Source organism: Suncus etruscus, chromosome 11, assembly GCF_024139225.1.
Source record: "Suncus etruscus isolate mSunEtr1 chromosome 11, mSunEtr1.pri.cur, whole genome shotgun sequence".
Classification (NCBI taxonomy): Eukaryota; Metazoa; Chordata; class Mammalia; order Eulipotyphla; family Soricidae; genus Suncus; species Suncus etruscus.
The window spans coordinates 84,357,638-84,375,417 of record NC_064858.1 but is presented as its reverse complement, the minus strand read 5'-3'; the positions used below and the strand labels follow the sequence as shown (position 1 = coordinate 84,375,417).

Below are 17,780 nucleotides of genomic sequence, written 5' to 3'. Positions count from 1 at the left end.
GGAGCGATTTCTGAGCATAGAGCCAGGCGTAACCCCTGAGCGCTGCCAGGTGTGACCCAAAAACAAAACAAAACAAAAAATATCTTGAGGTTTCTACTTTCATCATATTTTGAGGATTTTAATTATTGGGGACTTGAATTAGCAGTAAGAAAAAAAAAAAAAGACATGGATAAGACTTTATTTAATAGAGCACATGTCTAGCATTTATGAGGCCCTGAATTTGATCCCTGACACCAGATGGCCCCTGAGTAGCATAATGATATATTTAAATAAATGGAGGGCTAGTGATAGCACAGTGGATAAGGCATTTGTTTGTCTTGCATGCAGACCTGGACGGACCCGGGTTCTATCCCCGGCATCTCATGTCGAAGTCTTCCAGGAGCGATTTTTGAGCACAGAGCCAGGAATAACCTGAGTGTTGCTGGGTGTGGCTCCAAAATAGAAACTAAATAAATGGAGATAATTTTACATGATGTAGCTATATTTGGCAGTAATGAGACTATAACAGGGCTGTAGGTAGACTGTTAAAACAAACTATAAAGGAACTGTTCATTTTTGAATTTTGCAGGAGGTTTGAAATGGACCGAGAAGCTAAGAATGCCAGATACTGTGCTGAGTGTAATAAATTGCATCCTGCTGAGGAGGGAGATTTTTGGGCAGAGTCAAGCATATTTGGCCTCAAGATCACCTACTTTGCACTGATGGATGGAAAGGTCTATGATATCACAGGTACGATTTTGTCCTCTAGGAAAATGGGCTCAGGAACTAGATAATATGGGGGTTAAGGTGATAGCTTTGTATGCAGCAGATTCTTGGTTGATCTTTGGCACCAGATGGTTGCCTGAGCATTGAAAAGACTAGTTCCCTCTACTGCTCAGTGTGGCCCAACCCTTACCCTAGAAACAAAAAATAGGAGTTGGGCCAGATAATACAGTGTGTAGGGTGTTTGCCTTGTACTTGAGTTCAATCCCTAGTACCAAATATTGTCCCCCCCAAGTCCCCCAGGCACTGCCAGGGGGTGTCCCATATGGTCCCCCGAGCCTTCCAGGAGCTATTTCTGAGCAGACAGCCAGGAGTAACCCCTGAGCACCGCCGGGTGTGACCCAAAAACCAAAAACCAAAAAAAAAAAAAAAAAAAAAAAAAAAAGAGAAAGGAGAAAGGGCTGGAGCTGTAGTACAGTTGGTAGAGCTTGCAAATGGCTGACCCTGGTTTGATTCCTTTCTGTTCCCCCAACCAGGACTAATTCTTTTTTTTTTTGGTGGAGAATGTGGTTCAATGATACGACTGATTCTTTTTCTTTTTTTTGGTTTTTGGGCCACACCCGGCATTGCTCAGGGGTTACTCCTGGCTGTCTGCTCAGAAATGGCTCCTGGCAGGCACGGGGGACCAAATGGGACACCGGGATTCGAACCAACCACCTTTGGTCCTGGATCGGCTGCTTGCAAGGCAAACACCGCTGTGCTATCTCTCCGGGCCCACGACTGATTCTTTTTTTTTTTTGGTTTTTGGGCCACACCCTGCGATGCTCAGGGGTTACTCCTGGCTGTCTGCTCAGAAATAGCTCCTGGCAGGCACGGGGGACCATATGGGACACCGGGATTTGAACCAACCACCTTTGGTCCTGGATCGGCTGCTTGCAAGGCAAACGCTGCTGTGCTATCTCTCCGGGCCCCCACGACTGATTCTTGAGTGAAGAGCCAGGAGTATCCCCTGAACATTTCTGGGTATAGCCCAACAAAAAATTTAATTTTTTAAAAAGTTGGGTTCATATATACTCAAAACTGATAGTGTTGGATACATTTTTTGGTTCTCCCTCATACTTGCTTTGTTTTTATGGGCCATATCTGGTGACGCTCAGGGGTTACTCCTGGCTATGTGCTGAGAAATCGCTCCTGGCTTGGGGGACCATACGGGATGCTGGGGTATCGAACCACGGTCTGTCCCAGGTCAGCTGCATGCAAGGCAAACACCCTATCACTGTCACCGCTCCGGCCCCTGGATAATTTTTATATTACATATATATATAACAGAATAATTATTCTGTTTACAGAATGGGCTGGATGCCAGCGTGTGGGAATATCCCCAGATACCCACAGAGTCCCCTATCACATTTCATTTGGTTCTCGGCTGCCAGGCACCAGTGGGCGGCAAAGGTAGGTAACAGTTCAATCTATCCTTTTAGTTCTAAATACTGTTTCAGGTGACATGATGTTTAGGTACTTAAACATCTCACCCTATTTAAGCTAGGGAATTCGGGGCTTTGCACATGGCCTACCTGGGTTTAATCCTGGTATCCCTGAGTACATATCCAACTGTGGTGTAAAATCCCCCTAAAATAGAAGTTTGGAAACCGACTCACTATATCTTTAAAGGGTAAGTGCTTGGGACCGGTGAGGTGGCGCTAGAAGTAAGGTGTCTGCCTTGCAAGCGCTAGCCAAGGAAGGACCGCAGTTCGATCCCTCGGCGCCCCATATGGTCCCCCCCAAGCCAGGGGCAATTTCTGAGCGCTTAGCCAGGAGTAACCCAAGCATCAAACGAGTGTGGCCCAAAAAAACCAAAAATAAAAAACAAAAAGGGATAAGTGCTAAGACACGTAATCATAATTCATAGTAACTCGTTTCATTAATTTACATTTTCTTCCCAGAGCGACTCCAGATGCACCTCCTGCTGACCTTCAGGATTTCTTGAGTCGGATCTTTCAAGTACCCCCAGGTCAAATGTCCAATGGGAACTTCTTTGCAGCTCCTCAGCCTGGCGCTAGCCCCACTACACCTTCCAAGCCCAATAGCACCGTACCCAAGGGAGAAGCCAAACCGAAGAGGCGGAAGAAAGTGAGGAGGCCCTTCCAACATTGATATCCCATCTCTTTCTTCCTCAAATCAATGTCAGGGAGTCCAAATCCAAAGGGCTGTATACAGCACAGGATGGAGTTGATTTGTTTATTTTTAAATATTTAAAAAAAAAACGGGAAAATTTTAAGCTCATATTGTTCACTCAATACTTGTAGGAAGCTCTGAAATGACACTCCCTCCACCAGCACCCAGGAACTGAATCGTGTCTTCTGACAATACCAAAGAAATGGGGTGACTAGAGCAAGAATAGGGCCTGAACCTGATTTGGATTTTGTATCTCCTGTAGAGTGTGGGAACTGGGTGTTTTCTGGCTTCTAAAGCCTTTGTCTTGTCTTTAGCTTCTAGAGTAGGTAACACTTTGTTCCCTCTTTAAATTTACACATTTTATTTCACAACCCATTTCAGGAGAGAATCCTCTCCTTTACTCTGATATATTAGTTGAGACAGAACAAGAAAGCATGTAATACGAATTATAAAATAGAGTTTAAAGAGTGGGAACACTGACATTTTTGTTTTTGGGCCACACATAGCAGTGCTCAGGAATCACTCTTGGCACTGATTTGAGGACCACACGGAATGCTGGGGATTGTATCCATTAGCCACATGCAAGGCAAATGCCCTACTTGCTGCACTATCACTCTGGCCCCAGGAACTGAATTTTTCCCGATTCTTGTGGATAATCACCCAGTGTCCTGTTTCGTTGATGCAGGGATGACCAAATTTTTACAAAGCAGATTTCCCTCTGACCTTGGGTGAAGGGGAACAATAATGGAACTTCAGGCTGTTCCTTATAATCCAAGGGTTTATATTTTTCTAAGTTTGTTCATATTTGTATGTAAATATCTATTTAAAGCCAGGGAATTACCTTTCTATAAATATGTAACTGGCAATCTATATCTTCCCTCTCTTTGCTCATATAGCTGGAGCCCTTTCTCATTTGAGAATTCATTCCCTACTAATTATTAGCTGAATGAAGGGCACCTCCTACTGGACCATGTGAGGGGATAAAAAATACCTTACAGAAGTTTTGTCAGCATTACATCTTTCTTCCCCAGCCTTATGAAGTTATCTCCCTACCCTTACTGCTAACCAAATTGTAGCCATATCTGAAAAAAAGAGGAAAAGAACTTTATTATAAAGGAAACACAGCAAAATGCTGTAAGTTTGTGAGGGTGGAGAGCATAGAAAAATTTAATTATGAAATAAGCTGCCCACAGACATGGCTTTCTTACTGCAGAGGAATGATTTGGCCCTTACCTCACTGGCCTTCCCTGATTCAAAGAAACCTGAGGCTGGGTCCAGGGAGTCCCATTGTCCATTATCTTTATCCTTACAGTTTAGAAAAGGTCTAGATTGGTCTTTCGAGGTAAAGATAGTATGGTACCACTCTTTGTTTGGTTTTCCCCTGGCCCATCCCTTAGTATTTGTTGATGCCAAAGAGACGAAATCCATGGAATTGGGGCAACTTAGGCAGGAGTACACTAAGCAATGACGCTGTGTTGATGAAGAAGTGAGCAGCATCATACTTGGTGTAGAAACTGGCCAGAAGGTAGCTGGGGAGAGAAAAAAAACAGGTTTGAGTCAAGTTGGCCTTTTCTATACGTATTCATAGCTTTCTAGTACTTACTATTTTGTGTGTGAGTGTGCACGCATGCACACACACGGTATTGGGAATTGAATCAGGACCTTTTACGTGCAAGCATGTATTCTACCACTGAGCTATACCTCCAATTCTTTTCTATTTATTTTTGGGGATCACACTGTTTTGCTCAGGGACTATTAGTGGTGCTGCTCAGAAGACCATATGGGATACCGAGGATTAAACCCAGGTTGTCTGCATCCAAGGGAAGCACCCTACCAGCTATCTGTATTATCAGTTCTTTTCTATTTTAAATGCCTAGTTTTGTTGCATGTGGTCCTAGGATAGATGAAAATAGTTACTATATTTATTGTATGCTTGGGAAGGAAATCAGATAGTACCTCTAGCTGGGAGACTTAGTTTGCATTTTATTTTATTATTTTTTTGGAGGCCACACTCAGCGGCGCTTGTGTTATTCCTGGCTCTGTGCTTAAAAATCACTCCCGGCAGGCTCAGAGGACCACATGGGATGCCTAAATCTAACCAGTGTCCATCCTGTGTTGGCTGTGTGCAAGTGGCCCCCTTAGTTTGCATTTTAAATTGACTTTTTTTTTTTTTTTGGTTTTGGGCTACTCTAGTCTGTGCTCAGGGCTTACTCTTGGCTCTGTGCTCAGGGATCACTCCCAGTGAGGACCAGAAGATCATATGGAGTGTCAGGGATCAAATCTGGGTTTGACACATCTAAGGCAAACACCCTACCTGCTAGATTATGGCTTTGGTCCCACTATTTTATATATATATATATATGTATATGTATGTATTAATACACACAGGAATGATGCAGGGATCAAACAGGGATCTCAGCCCACTGATACGGTCAGCTGTTTTCTAAATATTTTGTGGTGCTAGGAATCAAAACTGATTTCAGACACAAGTAAGCTGAGTAAGTGCTCTATCACTGAGCTATATCCTGAGCCCTTAACTTCTATTTTTAAATTATTGTATAGAAAATGGTGGTTGATACAATTTCAGATTGTATGACTATTAAGAGTCCTACTTGCGGGCTCTGGTGATAACAGTGAGTGGGTCGGACATTAAACTCATAAGCAGCAGGCCCAGTTGCGATTTCTGGCATCCTATATGGTCCTCTGTGCCTGCCAGGAGTAATTTCTGCTTGCAGAGATAAGAGTAACTCCTAAACACTGCTGGGTATGGCCCAAAGACAAAAAAACAGAGCCCTGGGGCCGAGCGGTGGTGCTAGAGGTAAGGTGCCTGCCTTGCCTGCGCTAGCCTTGGATGGACCGCGGTTCGATCCCCCGGTTTCCCATATGGTCCCTCAAGCCAGGAGCGACTTCTGAGCGCATAGCCAGGAGTAACCCCTGAGCATCACCGGGTGTGGCCCAAAAACCAAAACCAAAAAAAAAAAACCCAAAAAACCAGAGCCCTATTTGCTTCTACTTCCCAGTTTACATATTTTTGTTTTGTTTTGTTTTGGGCCTTGATGCTCAAGAATTACTTTTGGTTGGCTTGGAGGACCATATGGAATACCGCGAATCAAACCTGGGTTTGCTTGCATGCAAGGAAAGTGCTCTCTACCTGCTGTACTGGGCTGCTCTGGTTCCAGTTTTTTTTTTTTTAAATAGATTTATATTAATTATGCCTTTAGATGAACTTGATATAAAATCACTTGATTTTATTTTACCTTTTCTCAGCTGCTTCTCCATTTCCCTACTTCACAAAATGGGCATAAAACGCCTGATTTCTTTTATGTTTTATTGCTTTCCCGAGATTTAGATAATTTACTGTACCATAATTATCTCCAAAGGGCCTAAGTGAGTAGTATGCCTTTTTTTGGCATGGGGGAAGTGAAGCCCTTGCTAACAGTGCTCTAATGTCAGTGTTATACCTAGCATTGCTTGGGGGGGCACCATACAGTGTCAGGGATCAGCTTGGGACCTTATGCCAGGTGTGTATATATATTATTAAATACATAATATATATAATTGCTTCAGGCCAGAGCAGTCTACTTATTTTGTTATTTAATTTTATTTATTTTTTATTTTTTTTGGGCCACACCCGTTTGATACTCAGGGGTTACTCCTGGCTATGCGCTCAGAAATCGCCCCTGGCTTGGGGGGGCCTTATGGGATGCCGGGGGGTCGAACCGCTGTCTGTGCCTTGGCTAGTGCTTGCAAGGCAGGCACCTTACCTCTAGTGCCACCTGGCCGGCCCCATGTTATTTAATTTTAATTATATATTTTTGGGTTTGGAAGGCCCCACTCAAGAGCTTAGGAGCTCTTCCTCGCTCTGCTCCTAAGAGATAGGTAGGCCCTTGGCTCTGCTCAGGACCACCTTCATAAGGTGCCAGGATTCCATCTGGGGTAAGCAGCATGCAAAGCAGGAGCTGTTAAGTCCTGTACTATTTTTGACTCCTATAGCTCTTTTTGTCTTAAGTCTTTGAGCCCACCTGCGGACCTTGGAGCATATCCCAAATCTCCCCTCTCCTCCCCTATTATATCTGTCAACTCACAGTACAATAGGGAAGATGCTGAGGAATTTGCGGGAAGAAGTGAATTGCAGCCCGTAGTCCATCTGTTCCCAGTGAGTCAGCAGCCGCGACTTGCCTTGGTCAGGGGTTTCAAAAGGTGTCCCTTTCACCGTATGCAGGAACACATACATGGCCTGGGAGGAGGGAAAGGGGGGGCAGAGTAGCTCTTCAGCCCAAGTGGTAGGCTACGGTGCCCAGATGAAGAGACAAGGTCCTCCTCTTGGTCGGAAGAGGCGTGGTGTCTGTCGAGTGCTCACCAAGTTGTGGATGACGTTGGTGAGGGTCCAGACGACGGGGATGCTGAAGAAGGGGATGCTGAGCAGAACCACATGCAGCACGCCCACCAGGATGACGTAGGCCAGCCAGATGCCCCGGCTGCTCATCACTCGGGTGTTGGGGTTGACCTCGCTGTGGGCCACCCCCACATTCATCCTACCGGCGTGGGATCGGGCCGGAGTCCGTTCAAGCTCCTTCCACCTCCCCACTCCCGGGTGGTCTCCTGGGAAGGCCGGGAAGTTGCCCTGGATCTCCGCGCTCGACTGCAAGGGGGTGCGGGGCCCGGGCGCCCGCGCCCAGAAAGCCGCGGAGTTAGAGACACCGGGGCTCCGGCAGCACGGGAGGGCGGGGTGGGGCCCCTGGGGCCTCCGCGGTCCGCGCGGTCCGTCCGCCAGCCGCTCCCTCCCCAGCCGGGGGCTTGGCACGCGCGAGTTGGAAGGCCTGGAGGCAAGCCGAGCTCGGACGCCGCTCGCGCCCTCCCCGCTCGACCAGAATCTCCTAGTTTGACTCTGCCCCAGGTCCCACTCGCTCGCTCGGCTCCCGCTCGCCGCCTCCCCGCCCGCCACTTCCCACCCGCAGCGCCCCTCCCCGGCTTCCCGGAAGCCCCTACCTGCCGCCTGCCGGCTTCCGAAGCCCGTCGAGTCGAGGGCGCGGCGCTCGCGGCAACACCTGCCGTCCCAGGAAGCTCCCGCCCCCGCCCGCTCTCGGGCCTCCTGATTGGCGGAGCGGAACCGGCGCTGCCGCCGCTCATTGGCCGGCCGGTCCCCGGTGGGCTGGTCCAATTGGCCGCTGCTTCCGTCTTTCAGCAGCGGCGGACTCCGCCCTTCTCCCAGCCCCGCCTTCCAGGGGAGGCGGGGAAATCGCCAACCAATGGGAAGAGCGGACGGTGCGAGGTGCGAATAAAAGCGACGGCGATTGGCCGGCTCGGCTTGTCGGCGCCGAGGCGGGAGCGCTCGGAGGCGGAGGCCGCGGGCGGGGGGCAGCAAGATGGCGGCGGAGACGGTGGAGCTCCATAAGCTGAAGGTACTGTGGAGGGGGGAACGGGACCGAATTGGACTTTTTTGGGGTACCGAATTCTACCGCGCGGCACGCTTCTCTTTTTCCTACGTGTCCTCCCGGCAGGCTCCCCCACTTTTTCCAGGCGCTCGCCTACTTGCGCTCTTTTGTGCCGGCCTAGACGTCCAGCTTCCCTTAGCACTCGCAACCGCCTTTCCCTGCCTCGACGCCCCGCCGCCCCCAGGTGCGCGACTTCGCTCCCCGCAGGTTCTCGCCCAGGGCTGCGGGACGTCAGGCCCCCAGCTCCGGAGCTCCCGGCCCTGACAAGGACCCCCTTGGGGTGCCCGCTCAGAGGAAGCCGGCGACACCCCGAAGTCTGCTCGTCGATCTCGGGAGCGAGCCCCGCAGCGTCCCGCCTCTCGACTCGGCCTTGGGGCTTCGCGTTCGCTCCCGGGCCAGCTTGCGAGGGGCCGTGCCTCCTCCCGACGCGGGCTTCTCGCGCTCCTTCTCCCTCTCGTCTGGGGGACCTCAAGAGTCAGTACGAGTGACGACGAGTCAGAAGTTGGGGTGCCCCGGACCCCCTGTTTGTTGTCCCCGAGCTGCACGTGCAGAGTCGCGCCCTGCAAGGGCTCCGATTTCTGTTCGTGGCCCCAGGACCCAGCCAGCCACGGGCAGCCAACGTTGCTGCGTCTCCCGGTGTCACCGCTGGGTGACACTCTGTTAGGACTTTTCCAAGGCTGGGCTGCATGCATTTGGGGGAGCGTTTGACACCCACATTAGACACCATTATTTTTACCCGAAAGAGCAGTGTAAGTTGTTTTATAAGCGTGAATGAAGAGACTTATTTTTGATGAGTTATTTTATCCACGGTGGTTTTTCGCAGGCAGTTTTGCTTCGTCTTGTTTCAGTCGCCTTCTGGCTTCTGGCTGTGTGGTACTTAGGATAAACCAGACTTGAGTTAGCCAAAGCTGAAAATTAAGACCTTTAAAGCTTGAAGAGGGGCCGGAGAGATAGCATGGAGGTAAGGCGTTTGTCTTCCATGCAGAAGGACGGTGGTTCGAATCCCGGCAACCTCTATGGTCCCCCAAGCCTGCCAGGGCCGATTTCTGAGCATAGAACTAGGAGGAACCCCTGAGCGCTGCCGGTGTGACCCAAAAACCATTTAAAAAAAAAAAAAAAAAGCTTGAAGAGCTTTAAGAAAAATAAGGGTAGGGAGTGGCTTTTTAGACTCTCTTCTCCCAGCCCCAGTTCACCCCTGAGCCTTTTTTCTGAATGTTTATAGATCTACGCCTTGATTCTAAACTCTTGATGGGTTCTGTATTATCCTGGACTTATTTTTAACTTAGTGGCCCCGAAATGTTTAGATTATATTGTCTCAATATGAAACTAAAGCAATTCACAGAATCTCAATCAATTAAAACGTTTTTTAAAAAACCGAATCTTGGGCCGGATAGCATGGAGACAGGGCATTTGCCTTGCATACAGAAGGATGGATGGTGGTGGTTTTAATCCCAGCATCCCATATGGTCCCCCAAGCCTGCCAGGAGCGACTTCTGAACGTAGAGCCAGGTGTGACCCAAAAACCAAAAAAAAAACAAAAAACAAAAAAAAAACAAAAAAAAAACCAGAACCCCCACCCCCAAATATGCCCCTCCTACCAGTCTGTGTGGCCTAAAATAAATATTACCAAACAGCAGCTCCTTGAATTACTTCTTGTAATGTTGATAGAATACTGAATGCAAAATCATGTTTTTCAGAACCTGCTTTGGTGTTTCACCATGTTGCACTTAAAGTCACAATTTCTTTTCTTAATTTCTTTTTTGTTTTTGTTTTTGGGGCTGCACCTGCCAGTGCTCAGTGTTTATTTTTGACTCTCACTCCCGGCAGTGTTCAAGGGGACCATAGTGGTGCCAGGGATGGAACCTAGGTCTGCTACATACATGACAAGCGCCCTACTGGCTGTCTAATCACTCAAGCCCCTTGGTTTCTTTACTTGTTTGGCTTTTTTGGGTGCCCAGTGGTGTTTAGGGCTTATTCCTTTCTGTGTTCTGGGAATTATAAATGGTGCTAGGACTTAAATGTGTGTACAGAGGCAAGTGCCCTGCCTGCTGTGCTGTCTAATCACCCAAGCCCCTTGGTTTCTTTTCTTGTTTGGCTTTTTGGGTGCACAATGGTGTTTAGGGCTTACTCCTTTCTGTGTTCTGGGAATAATAAATGGTGCCAGGACTTAAACGTGTGTACAGAGGCAAGTGCCCTGCCTGCTGTGCCCTTTCCAGTTCCTTTGAGTTAGTTTGTGCATACTGTTTTCCTTGATATTTATGTTTTAGGGCCACACCTTGGTGATACTCGGGTTACTCCTGGCTATGTGCTCAGATATCACTCCTGGCTTGGGCGGACCATATGGGACGCCAGGGAATCGAACCGTGGTCTGTTCTAGGCTAGCGCGGGTAAGACAGACGCCTTACCGCTTACGCCACCGTTCTGGCCCCTGAAAATGAATTCAAATTTTGGAGGGATGGAAGTATTAATACCTGGTACTGCTCAGGGGTTATTTCTTGTTTTCTGATCAGGAGTGACCCCTGGTGGTACTTGGTATATAAGTGATGCCAGTGATAGAATTAGGGTTGCCCATGTACATGTAAGCAGGCACCTTAAACTACTTATTTGGCCCCTCTATTTCCCTTTTTAGAATCTTAGGGCTGTGGGGCCGGAATGATAGCACAGCACTAGGGCGTTTGCCTTGCACGTGGCCGACTCAGGTCCCCTGAGCCTGCCAGGCCAATTTCTGAGCACAGAGCCAGAAATAACCCTGAGCACCTCTATTGTGGCCCCAAAACCAAAATAAATAAATAAATAAATCAAATAAAATCTCTCTGGACTGGAGAGATAGCTAAGTGAGTTGAGTAGAAGTCTGGTCATTTATAGTGCTGCAGGGGTCGCAGAACAATAGAAATGGTCTCAGTATGTGAAAACATAAATATGGAAAACAGTATGCACAAACTATCTTAACATTTCGTTTTGAATAGTGAGGGGACAAGAAAATGCTGAAAAGATTATGAATGAGGCAGAGACCTGAGGTTAGGGATTGGAGAATGCCTATGGGTTTGAGATTTCATTGCCAAAGGCAAGTAACAAAGTTATCAGCATATATCACGCTTATGCCTATTGCCAATTTGCCAATTCCAAGTTTAGTTTAGTTTATACTGGAATAACATCCTATGCAAAACAAACAAACAAACAAACAAAAACAACCCAGTGTTGACTATCTGGATAGGCATTGTTTTTTTTTTTTTTTTTTTGTTTTTTTTTTTGTGTTTTTGGTTTTTGGGCCACACCCGTTTGACGCTCAGGGGTTACTCCTGGCTATGTGCTCAGAAATCGCCCCTGGCTTGGGGGGACCATATGGGACGCCGGGGGATCGAACCGCGGTCCTTCCTTGGCTAGCGCTTGCAAGGCAGACACCTTACCTCCAGCGCCACCTACCCGGCCCCTGGATAGGCATTGTTAAGTGAAAGTTTTGTTTGTGGGGCCGGAGAGATAGCATGGAGGTAAGGCGTTTGCCTTTCATGCAGGAGGTCATCGGTTCAAATCCGGTGTCCCATATAGTCCCCCGTGCCTGCCAGGAGCAATTTCTGAGCCTGGAGCCAGGAATAACCCCTGAGCACTGCCGGGTGTGATCCAAAAACCAAAAAAAAAAAAAAAGAAAGTTTTGTTTGTAAACTTTTTGTCTATATCAGTATAGTTTTGAGTGGGAATGTGAAGAAAGGAACTGTTGCCTAGAAAATTGATTTTGTTTGGCTCTGGGCTCAGGGATCACTCCTAGTGGGTGGGCTAAGGAGACCTTTGGGTTGCTGGGAATCTAATGAACTCAGGTTTGTTCCAGGTGCCTTACCTGTTGTACTAGCTCTCTCATCCCAAAAGTTGAACATCAGGGCGAAGGTAATTCTTAAAATACTGGAAAAATGTTTTACATGCATATGATACAGGTTTGAATCCAGACACTGCAGCAGATCGTTGAGCTCTCTTGGACTAGTTTATGGATTAATACTATCTAAGATATGCTAGTTGGTCTATGAACTATTTGTTACGGTGTGAAGTATTAGTCTACATCCTGGTTGGAATATTATAAAAAGTTTAAAGCCCAGTCTATGTATTCAAAAATGTGATCTATGAATTTCAGAAATTTGAGAAGCAGTGGTTCTGCCAGTCTTTTTCTCAACAGGAGAGAAATAGAACAGGGGTACTTACCTTGCCTGTAGTCCACTCATGTTTAATCTGTGGCATTGATTATGGTCCCCTTACCACTGCTAGAAGTGACCCCTGAGCTCAAAGCCAAGAGTATGTCCTGAGAACTGCTAAGTCTGGTTCTAGTCCCCCTACCCCAAGTTCTTGTAAATCTTGATCATTTGCTTCTTCCTATTTTTAAAGTGCTGTGAATTTTCAAGCAGTATTGTTGCCTCAGCCCTGTGTTTAGCCATACCTTAACTGATTTGTGAGCGATTTAAGTTTCAAGTACTTCATTGATGCATATTTTTCTTTCTAAATGGTATATTTTGATTCATTTTACTTTATTTGAGGGTGTTGGGTGAGGGCATACTTTGTGGTTGGTGGTGCTCAGGGCTTACTCCTGGCTCTGCACTTAAAGGAGCACTCCTTGTAGGTTTGGGGAGGGGGGGTGACCATAAGGGATGCTAGAGATTGAACATGGATCAGCCAGTTCAAGGCAAGCTCTCTACCCCCTATGCTATTGCTCTGGTCCCTGGGGGTTGTATTTTCTTTCTTGTGAGAATGATCTCTATTTATCAGGTTTATTTTATTAATTAAAGAAAAACTATTCTTTTCCCTCAGCTTGCTGAGCTGAAGCAGGAATGTCTTGCTCGTGGGCTGGAGACCAAGGGAATAAAACAAGATCTCATCAACAGACTCCAGGCATATCTTGAAGAGCATGGTGAGTGTTTTATGGACACAAAGATTGATGTAAGGAGATGAACTTTTAGGAACTACCATGTACATTTCTATTTGTTTTAGTAGTTTGTGATGTAAGTTCTTAATTACAAAAAACTTTTTACCTAAAAACAGTATTTACAACTGATTTTTTGACTTTATATTTATGCTTTTTAAATTATCATTGTAACTGAAATTACATAGTATGTAACCTTTTAGATTGGTTTCTTCCACGACAGTATGCATTTAAGTTCCCTTTAGTCTTCAGTGCTCCAGTGCTTGATTGACTGTTTAGTTTTTAGTCCATTGTCTATATGCACAGTTTTGTTTATTCATCTATGGAATTATTATTATTATTATTATTTTGGTTTTTGGGTCAAACCTGGCAGCGCTTAGGGGCTATTCCTGGCTCTACGCTCAGAAATCGCCCCTGGCAGGCACGGGGGACCATATGGGATGCCGGGATTCGAACCACCGTTCTTTTGCATGCAAGGCAAACACCTTACCTCCATGCTATCTTTCTGGCCCCTCACCTATGGAATTATACAAAGGAAGATTTCCCCTCATGTGTTCCCTTTTTTTATTTATTTGTGGGAATCACCCAGAGGTGCTCAGGTATTACTCCTGGCTTTATGCTCAGAAATTACTCCTGGCAGGCTCAGAGGAGCATATGGGATATTGGGGACTGAATTGGGGGTTGACCAGGTGCAAGGCAAATGCCCTACCTACTGTGCTATCACTCTGACCCACATGTTCCTTTTTGGACTTAATTTTATTAAGTAGATAAATTTTGAAGGGAAGGAATTGAACCAAGTGTCTCATACATATTTATTTTATTCATTCATTCATTCATTCATTCATTTATTTATTTATTTATTTATTTATTTATTTATTTATTTTTGGGTCATGCCCGGCCGCACTCGGGTTACTGCTGGCTTTGCTCAGAAGTCACTCCTGGCAGGCTCAGGGGACCATATGAGATGCTGGGATTTGAACCGGATTCTGTTGTATGTTGGCCGTGTACAAGGCAAACCTTACTTACCATTGTGCTATCGCTCCAGCCCACCACCCTTTTTTTTAATAAAATATTTAAGCACCATGATTACAAGAATGATTGAAGTTGGATTTCAGTCATAAACAGAATACCCTCTTCACCAGTGCAACATTCCTACTACCAATTCCCCCCTTCCTAACTCCTGCTTGTATTGATGTCATATTATTTATTTAATGGTCCGTCATGCTGTATCCCCAGCCTCTCTACAAATTAGTTAAGGAGTATGGCTTATTTTATTATTATTATTATTATTATTATTATTATTATTATTATTATTATTATTATTATTATTATTTTGGTTTTTGGGTCACACCTGGCAGCGCTCAGGGGTTAATCCTGGCTTTCTGTTCAGAAATTGCTCCTGGGGATCTTGGGGGACCATATGGGATGCCGGGACTCGAACTACCTATCTTTTGCATGCAAGGCAAATGCCTTACCTTCATGCTATCTCTGGCCCCTTATTTTATTTTTTTAAACTTGATTGATTGGTCCTGGGACCACACCCAGCGGTGCTCAGGGGTTACTCCTGGCTCTGTACTCAACCTGCCCCTGGCAGGCTGGGGGACCAAATAGGATTCAGGGAATCAAGCCCGGTCCCTCCCTGGTTGGCTGCATACAAGTTAAATGCCCTACTGCTGGGCTATTTCTCTGGCCCCAAGAAGTATGGTTTAGACAAATATTTAAGCTGAGAATTAGAAGATTTAGGTTCAAATTTCTCATGTAATAAATGTACTTAGGTTGCTATGGATAGTAACAGTATTTTGTTGTTGTTTTTTCGTTTTTGGGCCAGTTTTTACACTGTTCTGATCTTTGAAATGAGATAAATAGCTGGAAAGAGTACAGCTGGTAGAATGCTTGCTTTGTACTTTGCTGACCCGGGTTCAATCCCTGGCTTCCCATATGATCCCCTGAATACTGCCAGTAGTAGTTCCAGAGCATTGCTAAGTGTGGATTCAACAGGTCCCCCATCTACACTCATCCTACCCCCCAAAAAAAGGGAAAAAAAAATTTTGTAATCTCTGGTCTCTTACTTGTGCAGACAGTTTTTATTTATTTTTCTTTTTTCATTGTTGGTTTTGGGGTCACACTTGGCAGTGCTCAGGGGTTACTCTTGGCTCTAGGCCCAGAAATTGCTCCTGGCAGGTTCAGGGGACCATATGGGATGCCAGGATTCGAACCACGGGCCTTCTGCATGCAAGGCAAATGCCCTGCCTCCATGCTATCTCTTCGGCCCCAACAGTTTTTATTTATTTGTTTGTTTGCTTGTTTGTTTTTTGGGCCACACCCGGCGATGCTCAGGGGTTACTCCTGGCTGTCTGCTCAGAAATAGCTCCTGGCAGGCATGGGGGACCATATGGGACACCGGGATTCGAACCAACCACCTTTGGTGCTGGATTGGCTGCTTGCAAGGCAAACGCTGCTGTGCTATCTCTCCAGGCACAACAGTTTTTATTTTTGATTGTGTTTTAGGGGCTTGTGATTTATAGTGCTATTAATGATAGGGTTTCAACATAACATAGTTCCTTACTGGACCCTTCCCCAGTATTTCTTTTTTTTGGGGGGGGGCACACCCATTTGACGCTCAGGGGTTACTCCTGGCTATGCGCTCAGAAATCGCCCCTGGCTTGGGGGGAGCATATGGGATGCTGGGGGATCAAACCGTGGTCCGTCCTACGCTAGTGCTTGCAAGGGGTGCTGGGTTATTTCTACCATTATCCTAATCTACTCTCCTTTTTAATATGCCTCCCCACCCCCAGCAGCATCTTTACAGTTTATTTATTTATTTATTTATTTTTTTTGTTTGTTTTTTTTTGTTTTTTTTTTTTGGATTTTGGGCCACACCCGGTGGTGCTCAGGGTTTACTCCTGGCTATCTGCTCAGAAATAGCTCCTGGCAGGCATGGGTGACCATATGGGATGCCAGGACTAACCACCTTAGGTTCTGGGTCGGCTGCTTGCAAGGCAAACACTGCTGTGCTATCTCTTGGGCCCCATCTTTACAGTTTCTAATTCTGCTTTGTTTCAAACCAAAGCAACTTCTTTTTTGTTTTGTTTCTTTTTTGTGGCCACACCCATTGTTGCCTAGGGATTACTTTTGGCTTTGATTTCAAGAATCTCTCCTAGTGGGCTTGGGTGACCATCAGGGGTGCTGGGAATTGAACTCTGGTTAGTTGTACTGTATATACTTGAGTATAAACCAAGTCCTTTTTTTTTTTTTTTTTGGTTTTGGTTTTGGTTTTGGTCACACACGGCGGCGCTCGGGTTACTCCTGGCTCTGTGCTCAGAAATTGTTCCTGGCAGGCTCGAGGGACCATATGGGATGCCGGGATTTGAACCAATGACCTTCTGCATGCAAGGCAAATGCCCTACCTCCATGCTATCTCTCTGGCCCTAAACCAAGTCTTTTTGGCACAAAATTTGTGGCAAAAAACCTGAACTCGGCTTATACTCGAATCATACAGGTTTTTTGATTCGGTGCCCCGTGCACCAAATCAAATGCATGTAGTGTCCAATCGTTTTTCTGCTGTGTGCTGGAGGGGGCGGTGCTTCATCTCAGTCCACAAGTTTCGGCTTGTTTTGTTTTGTTTTGTTTTGGGGGACACACCTAGTGGTGGTGCTCAGGAATTACTCCTGGCTCTGTGCTCAGAAGTTGCTCCCGACAGGCTCAGTGGACCATATGGGATGCCAGAGACTGAACCTGGGTTGGTCCTAGGTCGTCCGTACGCAAGGCAAATGCCCTACTGCTGTGCTATCACTCCAGTCCCTAGCTTTAAACTTCTTGTAGCTTTCTCACCTCTCTTAATATTGTTAGGGTCCGGGGCAATGTGACACCCCCCCACCCCCCCTTCCTTTCGGCGCCTTGAGGGTCCCAAAGAGACACAGACCATGCACAAGCAACAGGTGAGATTTTATTCTGGCCGGTCAGGGTCGTCTGCTGAGACAGATCTCAGAGCAGAGACCCTGAGGCTCTTTTCTGCAGAGTTTATATAGGAATTTTCAAGCAAGAACAGCACTTTCCCTTATCAGTCATAGACGCAGCTATGAACAAAGGCTTACATTAAAAAACATCATAACTTTGAGAGACACATTCAATGAACAAAGAGATGACCATTAAAACTTATCAATCCTAGTGTTACATATTGCAGGTGTCAGCTTATCACAGTGGGCCAGGACCCTGGCCTAGTTAGTTGTAGAGAAGAAAGGGGATCATTAAAACTCAAGGTTCAAATGTAGCTAATGGTTAGAGTTCTTGGCACAGAGTGGCACATACGTCAGCCTTAGAAGCATGGGAGTTGGGCTTTCTGGAGCCAAGAGCCCCCTCTGGCTGGTACTGCTCGAATCACTCTAGGCTTATAATAATTAGTAATAGTAAATGAGTACTTATCAGTTAACTTATTGATATATCCTATAAAGCTTAAAACTTACTTAAAGTGGCAGTTATAAACTAACAGTGAGCATAAATGGGTATTGATCTCACATGCCCAAGACTGGTCTTATCTTCCAGGCTTGCTGTCCTTGGGAACTGTGAAA

At 46.2% G+C, this 17,780-nt stretch overlaps 3 protein-coding genes across 4 annotated transcripts in view; 2 read left to right on the top strand and 1 right to left on the bottom strand.

Annotated features, from left to right (window-relative positions):
- Positions 1–17,780, top strand: part of DNAJC14 (DnaJ heat shock protein family (Hsp40) member C14) — a 1,080,043-nt gene that overhangs the window by 18,340 nt on the left and 1,043,923 nt on the right. Inside the window, exons 5-8 of one of the 2 annotated variants that reach the window (XR_007500280.1) lie at positions 569–729; positions 2,052–2,154; positions 2,646–2,832; positions 3,774–3,854. Coding sequence is in view for 1 of the 2 variants with exons in the window: in XM_049783995.1 (XP_049639952.1) it covers positions 569–729; positions 2,052–2,154; positions 2,646–2,856 (475 nt within the window). In the remaining variant the exon portion in view is untranslated. Of the gene's footprint in view, positions 1–568; positions 730–2,051; positions 2,155–2,645; positions 2,986–3,773; positions 3,855–17,780 lie in introns of those variants that run through there. The other variant, XM_049783995.1, reaches the window with a different exon arrangement.
- ORMDL2 (ORMDL sphingolipid biosynthesis regulator 2) lies at positions 3,964–7,940 on the bottom strand. The gene is made up of 4 exons (XM_049784093.1): positions 7,867–7,940; positions 7,238–7,412; positions 6,963–7,114; positions 3,964–4,406 (listed from the first exon to the last, which is right to left on the bottom strand). Exons 2-4 carry the CDS (start codon positions 7,409–7,411, stop codon positions 4,271–4,273), a joined length of 462 nt encoding a protein of 153 aa, XP_049640050.1. The 5' UTR covers position 7,412; positions 7,867–7,940; the 3' UTR covers positions 3,964–4,270.
- Positions 8,240–17,780, top strand: part of SARNP (SAP domain containing ribonucleoprotein) — a 75,577-nt gene continuing 66,036 nt past the window's right edge. Inside the window, exons 1-2 of the mRNA XM_049784090.1 lie at positions 8,240–8,279; positions 13,101–13,200. Of these exons, the coding sequence (XP_049640047.1) occupies positions 8,244–8,279; positions 13,101–13,200 (136 nt within the window). The 5' untranslated portion in view covers positions 8,240–8,243. The remainder of the gene's footprint in view (positions 8,280–13,100; positions 13,201–17,780) is intronic.